The 10,806-nt window shown below is 50.5% G+C and overlaps 1 protein-coding gene across 6 annotated transcripts in view; it reads left to right on the top strand.

The window, feature by feature from the left end:
* The window catches only part of IQSEC1 (IQ motif and Sec7 domain 1), a 92,999-nt gene that overhangs the window by 62,483 nt on the left and 19,710 nt on the right, over window positions 1–10,806 (top strand). For 5 of the 6 annotated variants that reach the window (XM_025050677.1, XM_006917438.3, XM_015593771.2 and 2 more), the window contains 2 exons: window positions 6,793–6,954; window positions 9,601–9,723. The exons of the other annotated variant lie outside the window; for it this stretch is intronic. In XM_025050677.1, coding sequence (XP_024906445.1) covers window positions 6,793–6,954; window positions 9,601–9,723 — 285 coding nt within the window. The remainder of the gene's footprint in view (window positions 1–6,792; window positions 6,955–9,600; window positions 9,724–10,806) is intronic. 6 annotated transcript variants of the gene reach the window in all.

Below are 10,806 nucleotides of genomic sequence, written 5' to 3'. Positions count from 1 at the left end.
TTACTTTTGAGATATAATTCACATACAATTCACCCTATAAAGGGTACAATTCAGTGGTTTTTAATTATACATCTTTTAACTTTGTTTATGCTTTCTCCTCCAACAGAAGGTTTAAATTTTTTTGGTTTTTTTTTTTTTTTTTGCATTTTTAACAGATATAATTGACATGTAACATTATCTCAGTTTCAGGTGTACAATGTAATAATTCAATATTTGTATATATTGGGAAATGATTACCACAGTAAGTCTAGTTAACATCCATTACCACACATAGTTCCAATTTTTTTTTTCTTGTGAGAACTTTTAATATCTGCTCTCATTGGCTTTCAAAATACAATACAGTATACTGTAGTCACCATGCTGTGTAAGAAATTTTTAATTTTAATTAGTCAAATCATCAGTGTTTTTTTATTAATTTATTTTTTATGTTGTATTTTAAAAGATCTGCTCCAAGTCATAAATGTAATTTTAATTTTCTTCAATGCCTTTATAGTTTTGTTTTATACTCTTCAGGAGTATAACCTGGGATTTGTTCTGGAGCCTGGTACAAGGTGAGGGGGCAAGCTTTTATTGTTCTATACGAATTAGCCAGGTGTCTCCAAACAGTTTATTGAATAGTCTATCCTTTTTCTACTGACTTGAAATTTCATCTCATTCCTACTTGAACATGAGTTTTTGCTTTTATTCATTCAGCAAATATTTATTGAACACCTCCTACATTCTGGGCACTTTTTTAGGGACCTGCGACGAGTGTCCTTATTCCCAGAGTTGCCCTGTGATAAAATAGGAGCCCTCATAAGATCGCCTTTTCTCTAAGGAGCATGTAAGCAGGGCCTCAGCAACCACTTGGTGTGATAGTGTGCTGGAACTCCAGCTTGGGCTAGAGCCTGCATTGGGAGGCAGGCCTCTCCTCTATTCATACCTAGCTCCTGGGGCCCTCCAGCAGCCAAGTGTCACCCTGCCTGCTTTTCCTTTCTGCGTGCCTGTTGCCTGCTGGAGCTGCTATAGGATGGAGGCAGAGAACACTGTTGTGGGTCTGGAGGGTGCTCTGAGATTTCACCCTTCCAACAACCACGGGAGTCAGTTGTGCATTGCCTGTGAGAAGAGCAAGCAGGGCTTGACCAGCCTCTTTTGGTAAACAGCAGAGTTGGGGTTGGGTTCCTGATCTGCTAACTCCAACTTCGTGCTCCTTGAATATAACATGTTTATTGTGATTAATGAAAATTACAATGATGATAGCCTGTATAGATATATGTGAGGCACTGTGTCGAACATTTCATGTGTGTCATCTCCTTGAATCTTCACAGTAATCTTGTGAAGCTTGGCTTTAGGGAGCCAGGGCTCAGAGAGGTCCAGGCCCAGCTTGAGGCCACAGAACCAGAAATGCTGGCCCCAGGGTTCTGATGGGTCCTGAAGCTTTTTGTCATTGCTGGTAATGTTGACAGTTTAAACAACCAGCTTTCTTAGGAATATTTTGAGCTACTATGGAGATTGGGGTCTCATTCACTTCAACATGAGCTACTCCTCCAGCTGGTAGCCCTTACGGCCCTCAGAGATCCAAGGGTCCTCAGAGATCCAAGGGTCCGTAACCCTCTCCCAGGGACTTGACTAGTGTCAAGTCCCTCAGGGCAGAAGGCAGTGTCAAGGCAGGTCCTGCACAGTGTATCAGCCATACTAGAGGGTCATCCTTCTACCTTCCCTCTGGGATAAGTGCAAGAAGGACCCCAGCAGCTAGGTTCAGCTTGCATTCTCAGTATCAGAAAGAACTTTGTAAAAATCAGAACTGGATAAAATAGCCTGAGGAGAATGTGAGCTTGCTAGTCCTGGAAGTGTATGAGCAGATGGAAGGTGGCTGCTGCTTTGTAGGACATTGGAAGAATTTGAGCCTGGGTTGCCAAAATGAGAGGCACTTCCAGGCATGCAGGGTTGTCCCTCTGAACTTGGTGAGTCCATCCCACTCCTGCGGCCAGCCTGAGAGCAGTCACCAGGGTAGCTTGGCCTCTTGACCTCAGAGGATCCTTAGGCACTGTAGGTATGCAGACCCTTGTGTTGGTCTGTGTTATTCAGAGCCTTCTCTGTTAGAGTAACAGGAACACAATCAAACTGGTTTAAGCAAAGAGTCCTTATGGTTCATGCACCTGAAAAGCTGTTGGGCATCTCTTAGCCATTTTCCCCAGAGTCGGTCCCGCCATCTCTTAGCCATTTTCCCCAGAGTCGGCCCCGTTCCCCGCTGATCTCCCCACCAGTGCAGGAGGGCCAACCTCAGGGTAACCCTATCAGGCAAAAAGACCCTCCTCCCTTATTGGCACTGCTGGCTATTCTCTGAACTACTCACTGTGGTCGGCAGGATACAAGGCTCTGTCTGGCCAGGCTGGAAGTGAGGTCAGCCTGCTGGGTCAGGGGATGGAGCTCGAGCTGGGGTGGGAAATCAGATGCCTGGCAGGAAGGTGCTGGGCAGCTGTCTACTTCCACTTTTCAGCTGCTCAAGCAACTAAAATAAGCCCGTTTGTGACTCCCCAGGCTCCTGCTAGGAAAAGAGCAGACAGAGCACTCAGCATTTGGTTACAGCAAATTGGTGATCCTTAAGTACCGTGTACAGCCTCATGAGAACCCCAGAAGTTCAGCATCGCCACTGACTGCTCATAGCCCAGGGAGGGGAAATGCTTTGAGGAAAGCCACTGCTGTGGTCTGCATGTGTTCGCCTGTCACAGCTGAGTCTGAATCATTAGCTGACATGGAAATGCCTGCCTAGGCTGTTGGCAGATAAGGAGAGTGGGGCTGCAGACTCTCACTAGGCCTGTCCTGCCAAAACCTTGTGAGGAGACAGCAGGGCCCAGGATGCAGAGCGAGTCAGGTGTAGATGGCAAAACTGTCACACTTGGCACATTTTGATGCCGGGCCCTTAGAGGGTGAAAGAAAGAAAATCTAGAAAAAGAATAATTGGTGGTAATCCACAGAGAAATCGGGGAGAGCCGGATCAAAAGAGTTGGACAGAGTGGATTTCCAGTAGCAGCGATGGGATGAGGAGGGTAGAGTGAATTTTAGGCACCTCTTAGTGCAAAGGAGTTGGTTAAAAATCCAGGCACTCTTGCTGGGCAGCCTGGAGCTGAGTTACTTGACCTTTCTATGCCCTCATTTTTGTTATCTGTCAAATAAGGCTTTTGCATTGGCTTCTCTTTCTTGCAGGGTTCCTTTTCCTGGCTCCCAGTTCAATGCCACCTTCCCAAGAAGGCCTTTCCTGATTGTCCCTCCTTGCCTCTTCTCACTAAAGTCCAGGCCTTTTCTAGGTCACTGTGGCAGGACCTTGATTTAGTTTTGCCTATCACCGGCCCTTTGCTTTTCACTTTATAACCAATATTTTCTGAAGCTCAAGGGCATTAACATATCATCTTCACAGTAACTCTGTTATGTGTACTGTTGCTGTCCCCATTATACATGTGGTAAGGTAAGGCACAGAGAGGTTAAGTAACTTGCCCTAGGTCACTCAGCTAGTTAGTGGAGCTGAGATTTGCACCCAGGCTTCTGGCTCTTAAAGCAATGCCCTTGACCCCTGTGCTGTGAGTACCTCTGTATCGTGGGAGTTTATCTCCGTCCCTTATCACATTCCAACTAGGATGCATGTTTTCAAGGATGGGGACTTTATTTGGACATAAATGTGCTAAAACAGTACCTGGCCCCAAGTAGGCGCTCAATAACTGTGGAGTGAATGAAGAAGTAAATCAAAGGACTGAGAAGTCCAGAACTCATCCTGCAGGGGTTGGAAGATCTTGGAAGGTTTTAAAACAGTCCTGGTGACACAGTGTAAGGCAGCCATTCTCTGAGTTGCTTCTGTCCCCACGCCTGGATACAGAGCACATTTTGTTTGGGCATGCTCTGTGTAGGCCAGGCCCTTGCTAGACACTGAGAGTCTAGAGTCAGATGAGCCCTCTTTGCTTCTTAAAGCCCAGAGTCCCAGATGGAAGTTTACAGAGGCCTGTGGTACCTTCATAGGAAGAGAAAGAAAAGCCACAGTTGGGGAGGGTACTGGAGCCCCACCACCTGTGTCTGTGCCCTGGGATGGATCATGACACCCAACGACTCAGTTTCCCCAGCTGGGACTAACCCTTCTCTGCCAGTGTGTGCTCTGTCATACTAACACAGCACAAGTTAATTTCTCTGTCAAGGCAGTGTCTATTAGGTTGGCTAGGGCTCTGCTCATCAAGTCTCTTAGGGCCAAGACGGGCAGAGATATCCTTTGAGTATTAGTTTCCGGGTTCTCAGTGGCAAGAGAGGGTGCTGTAGGAGATGATGATGCTCCCACAGGAAGTGCCAAGCACCTCTTTTGCTCACAGGGCATTGGCCAAAGCACATTATGTGGCCCCCTCATTGCCACAAGGGGAGGCAGGTGGGGGTGGGGGCAGTGGGTGGGCAGCACTAACAACTTACCCCCCTGCGTCTGTCCCTTCACCCAGCAGGTCATTGTGTGTGACACCTAGCAGGACATGCGTGTATGTGTTTCTTCAGTCAATATGGAAGCTTTGTGAAGGAGCAGATAGATAGATCTAGGACCACACTGCCTGGCAGGACCCCCAAGGGCATATTGGAGATGGGAAGGGCCTCACTATACTGGTGAGACTGGCCAAGGGCCAGCAAATTCTCAATTGGCAAGGGATTCATACCAGCAGATGTACAGTATACTGGCTGTGTGCAGTCAGAGAGGTCACTCCAAGTCTAGTCACTTCCCTGTGTAAAGCCATTCAGAGGCTCTCTTTGCCAGCCATATCTATCCCAGTTCTGGAGCTCCCCAGCCTGGCCTGGCCTCCCCGCCCAGCTCCTCACTTATACCTCCTGCCACCATACCTCTCTTCAGTTGCTCACCAAGCTCCTGGACACTGGTCAAGGCCCAGATTCTTTTCCTGCATTATTGCTGTGAAACCTGCCAGGTAGAATCAGCCCCTTGGGTTCACACATGGATCCACCAACAAATATTGTCATCTCTACCCTCATATTATATCCAAAACCAGCTTTGTCTCCCAGCCATGCCTGGATGCCTGTGGGAGTCTCCTAGCTTGGGTCTAGCTTTGCTCCCCACAGAGCAGCCAGAGGGAACATCATGGACACCAGGTCCCATTACTCCCCTATTCAGAACACACCAGGACTCTTCATCTCATTCAGAAGAAAACCAGACTCCCCCTGTGGCCTGCACAGTACTTTGTAGTCTGGCCCACCCATCTACTGCCCTCCTCTCCCCTATCCCCCAGCACTCCTACTCTCAGCCACCTTGGAGCAGCCTCCTGGTCCTGAATCCTGCAGAATCCATTCCCACCCCAAGGCCTTTGCATTCACTGTTGCTTCTACACAGAAAGTTCCTTAATCACTTTGGTCACTGAAAGTCACCTGCAGGAGCCCTTTTCTAAAGCCTCTGCTTCACCTGCAGGAGCCCTTCTCCACATTCTCTGGCCATTACTCAGTCCCTTTGCCCTTCAGACTGTAGATTGTAGCCTGCCATTGTGCTAGGCATTCATGGCTGGCCCTGCTCCCTGCTGTTGTCCCGAGTGGTGTCTGGCACAGAGGAGACACTTAATCTAGGAAGAATCTGCATTCTTAGGGTCCCTTGCTTAGCCTCTTCTTCCTGCAGTGTGTTCCACTCTGTCATTGTGCTTTGAGCTTCTCAAGGATGGAAGAGCCTGTATCCTGAAAGTCCATGATGCTGCAAAACATTGTGTGTAAACACTAGAGGGAGTTGATGGGGTCAGAGAAGGGAGAGCAGCCACCTGGGAAAGCAGGAGGAAGCAGGAGTTGGCTACATCTGGGCCTAGACACCATATCAGGGCTTCAAGGGGCCAGGCAGGCCAGGGGTGAATGAATGACACAGGGCGCCTGAGTAAGGGAGTCTCAGACCAGTGCTACAGTCATTCCCACATAGGAACACAAGCCCAGGGGTGACCTCTCACCTAGAAGTTGAGGGAGGGAGGCAGGCATGGGCTGGGGTCCTGTGGGGGCCAGTGTGGAGCTGGTCGGTGAGGAAACATAACTTACTCTGGCCACAGCATCAGTGGCTGAGTGGCTGGAGAGGCCTGGAATGTGGGGTGGTTCTTGGTTAGTGACCCCAGAATCATGGGGGAGAATGGGGTATGTGCGGGGCCCTGGCAGGGGTTGGAGGAATGGGGCTACTCTGTTACCACTTCAGTGCCAAGAACCAACTCTTCAGCAGCTGCTCCCTGCCCAACTCCTGAGAACAAGATCAGACTGTGGTCCCAAGATAAAAATAGCAAAGTCACCTTGCTGCAAGAGGTTCACTTTTGCTTGCATTTGGAAATCTAGTATCTGCTGGACACTGCTGTTAGCAAGACATGCATGGTTGATGGGGCAGGTTGACTCTGGCCTGTACCTCCATGCTCCCAGGGGACAGCAGAACATTGACCTTTGCCAGCTGGGACAAGGGGCAAGTCCGGCCTATAGTTGGTGGGTGATTTGGCTGACCCCACGCCAACTCGGGAGCATAGAGCTGTGTGGGCAGGGGCTGGTTCTGTATGGGGCCAATGTTTGGGGCAGTGCAGGGCAGTGGGGGAGGGTCCCTACTCCAACAACCATGGCCATGCTCCTGTGGCTGTCCCAGTCTTGCCTGTTCTTGGTACAGGGTCTGGGCAGTTTGGGGATTCCCCCATGTTGCAGGCTCGGAGTGCAACAGGAAAGGGTTCCTGGAGTCTCTCAGGTCTGGCTGGGGCACCTTGAGTACCTGTGGAATTGGAGAGCAAGCCTGGAGGGGCCGGGGCTGCCAGGGCTGAGCCTGTCTTTTGTCCCACCCCGCAGGAAGCCTGAGAAGGGTGTCCAATACCTCATCGAGCGTGGCTTTGTGCCTGACACGCCAGTGGGGGTGGCCCACTTCCTGCTTCAGCGCAAGGGCCTGAGCCGGCAGATGATTGGCGAGTTCCTGGGCAACCGGCAAAAGCAATTCAACCGGGACGTGCTAGAGTGAGTTCTGGGGCTGGGAGTTGGACGTATCTCTGTGACAGACTCCATGACCTGTCAGATTCATCCTACCTGCTGAGACATGCACTGAATCCTCCCTTACCTCTTTCTATATCCTAGATGCCCCCAGACCATTTTACACATCATACCTTGCAATACATACACGTGAGCATCCACCCTTGGGTGCCCTCACTACATGTACCCTTAGCACCTCCACCCTTTTCCAGTCAGGCTGAGTCACCCAGCACTGGGGCGGGGGGCGGGGCAGGGTGGAGGGGTGGAATCGGAGGTCAGGACCCTGGTATATACCCTCAGAGGGAGTAGGGGGAGCTGGCCCAGAGAGACCCTAGCACCTCCAAGGTGGGCAGTCCCATACCCAGAGCTCTGTCCCTGCCTCTCTCTCTTGTTTCTCCTGGATGGGAGATCTGGGCGTGTGAGAGTCTAACCCCCACCTCCTGACCCCATACCCCACCAACCCATTTTGCTGGGTACTCTAGCACTCAGCTACTCAGAATCCTGCAGAAAAACAAGTTTCCAGTTCCCTAGGAGCTGCTGGCAGTTTTGAGAAGTCCTGCCCAGCATGTACGCTGAATCTCTCCATTCCTCCTTGAGACTATCCTGAGTAAAAAAGCAGCTGCATTTGATGCTTGTCTTTATAAAGCATTTACTATGTTCATGCCCTGTGTCCTCATCTCATCTTCGGGGGTGGGTATCGGGGATGGATGACTCCCTTTCACAGATGAGGAACCAAAGCCAATAGAATGGGATAGCTTGGTAAAGGTATCCTGCTCACTCTGCCTAGGGGAATATCTCTAGGCCTGTTGAGGATTTTTTTGACCCAGGCAGATATTAGCTGATATGGCTGACCCTGGGCAGGTAGTCCAGGAACAGAAATCAAAGCAGGGTAAAGAGTTAATCATCAGTAACAACGGCAGTGCCTTTCATCTCTCTAGCCCCTGGGATCAGGCCATCTCTGCAATGAAGAAGGGCCTGGCCACATGTGCACCTGCTGCCTCTAATGCTTCCCTGGGGAAGGTGGGTGGGTGCTGTGGCCTCTTTGTACCACAGGTGAGAAAACCCAGGGTCAGAGGGGGAGGGACTAGCCTGGGTGCCACCCTTCCCAATGAGCATATGCATGTACATACTCATTCAGTCATATACACAACACACACGCAGACACGCACAGAAGATGCAGTGAGGTAGGGCCTTTGTTGGTAGCTGATATGTGGCTAGCAATGTTGCCAACACCTAGCCGAATTACATCTGTGTCCTTCTTTGGCCAGGCTTGCTCACCTGGGCTGCTTTCTTCCTGCTCAGAGTTTCAGTTCTGGCCTCATTGGGAAAAGTCTGCTGTGTTGTTAGTATGGCTAATGCCCCTCTCCCCACTTTTAAACCAGTGTGAGGAAATGGTTCAGGGGAAAGCAGATCAGTTCCTTCATGAATCAGGCCCAAGACCATCTCGGTCTAGTCCCCCCACCCCTATAGCCATTACTGTGCTTCCCTCTGTGCCCCTTTCCACAGTGGCTTCTGGTCCATTGGAGATCCGTGCATGTTCTCCTTAGATCAGAAAATAGCAGCCTCCAGAAGTAGTGAAACTCCCCTTGGCCCTACTCTCCACACCAGCATCTTAATCTGATGCTGGTCAGCAGATTGTCCCATGTGGCCCCTCCCTTTCCTCACAAAGGTTGTTGCCTCAAGAGTCCCTGAGTGCTCAGAGAAGGTTGGGGTCACCATAGCTTATTCCAGGCCCATCATCCCTAGCAGAGGGTGGACCCTGAGAATGAGATTGGGTCTCCCATGGCCTAGGCCCCTGCAGCCCCCAAGGGGTAACCATGGCTTCATTACAAACAGATAAACCAGACACCAGAGCCTGCCACATGGGTCCCTTGTGCAGACCTCACCTTCTGTGTTTAGGGATCCTGATCAGAGGGCAAAGCAGCCTGTACTATGAGGTGGGACTGTGATAAGATTAGAACCAACCAAAAGCTGATTACCAGAAGACTCCCTAAGCTCTGCTCTCCATTCCTCTGATTGGCAGACAAGAACAGCACCACCCCTCAGAAGCACCTCTCAAAAACTCCCAGCCAAACCCAGCCACCTTTCCCCATACCCTTGACATGAGGGGACAGGCTCAGTTTGAGATCGCTGCTTGTTAGGTTAGTGCCCCGTTCTCCACTTCCTCCTCATGAAGATGGAAGCGTGCTCTTCACCTCCCTCACAGAACATGAGAAGACTTGTGCATTTTTTCTGCTATGTTCCTAGTGTAACATACATGCTTGGAAACGTGTTTTCTGCACCAACGGGCCTTATCGAGAATAGCCATATGCTGTGGCTTCCTGTATGTAAAATTGCACTCATAGATATAAGCACCAACATTTTCCTAGTTTTAGGGGTTCATGGACACCTTGGAAGCATGGGGATCTTTGGCCATAATCTGAAGTGTTTGCTGATTGGAGGAAGTCAAGTGGAGGGCCCTCTCAGACAAGCGGCAGCCCTGTTCCCATTGCCCTCAGGGTGGCTCACAGCCCTTCCTGCACCAACCCCATCTGTGCTTTACCCTCTGCAAGCATGTGCTCACCTTCCCTAATGGGAAGGCCAGCAGAGGCTGTGCAGGCAGAGGACCCTGACATGGCCTTTGTCCCATTTCAGCTGCGTGGTGGATGAGATGGACTTCTCTACCATGGAGCTGGATGAAGCCCTCAGGAAGTTCCAGGCACACATCCGGGTCCAGGGGGAAGCTCAGAAGGTGGAGCGACTCATTGAGGCCTTCAGGTTGGGACCAGGGCAGGGCAAGGGGAAGGGGTCAGGGAGAGGGTGTCGAGGAAGATTCCTAGCTTACAGGCTGAATTCCCTTTGCCCCCTTCCTTATGCAGGGTCAGGTGGCCCTGAACTTGCCTGGGCCACGGTGAGGCAGCAGCCCCTCCTGAGTGCCAGGTGTTCTGGTGGTTAGTGCTATAGCCAGAGTTTTGAACAGTCTTTATCTTCCTCATCCATTTATGAGTTCATTTGTGTTATCTTCTGTTTGCCCTTTCCAAGGGCAGCCACTCCCTCATAGTGACTCATAGCTCAAGTTGCAGAACCACATGGCCTGTTTCTAACACTCCACCACTTACCGGCTGTGTGACCTTGCGCTTTTTACTTAAACTCTCTGTGCCTCACATCCTTTCCTATAGAGTGAGGATAACAAGAGTACCTACCCTAGACAGGATTGAAGGTTTAAACCACTTAGGATGTGTGGGTGCTACAGAGAGCCTGCACTCAAGGTCATCTGTCTGCAGTCTTTCATCCCAGTACTATGTGTACTCTGGCTGTGTAGGGGCTTTTGTGCTTCATGCTGGGCATGGCAGACATTGGTCAGCTGCTGACCCAGATCTCTTGGCTTAGCACCAGTGGTGAGGCCAGGGAGGAACTAGGGAATGGGAAGAGGACAGCCCCAGGGGAATGTTCAGCCACTTCCTTTCGGGAGGGTCTTTTGGAGGGGATGGCACTAACAGGGAAGACAGAATTGGAGTCCACATTGTCTGAGCGCTGATGGCTGCTACCTCAGTCATGTTGCCTCACCTGGTTTCTCTTCTCTGTCTAGACCCATCTCACTCACCCCTCCACGAGGTTACCGGTAGAGGGAGCCTCTTGGAGGTGGGTGCAGTGGGTAAAGCAGTGAGGACAGTAAGCAGATGACTCAGTGAGGCAGAGTATATTAGTGAGGCTGTTGGTTCAGGTGCCATACAAAGGTGCCCCAACAGCCACAGCTGAAATAAGACAGAAGTGCATCTCCCTCTGAGCTGGTGCAGGAGGCCAGGCTCCTTTCATCACAGGTCCAACACCCACTATCACATTGCTGTTCCAGGCAGGGAA

Source organism: Pteropus alecto, unplaced genomic scaffold (assembly GCF_000325575.1).
Source record: "Pteropus alecto unplaced genomic scaffold, ASM32557v1 scaffold75, whole genome shotgun sequence".
Classification (NCBI taxonomy): Eukaryota; Metazoa; Chordata; class Mammalia; order Chiroptera; family Pteropodidae; genus Pteropus; species Pteropus alecto.
This window is presented reverse-complemented; position numbering and strand designations above follow the sequence as displayed.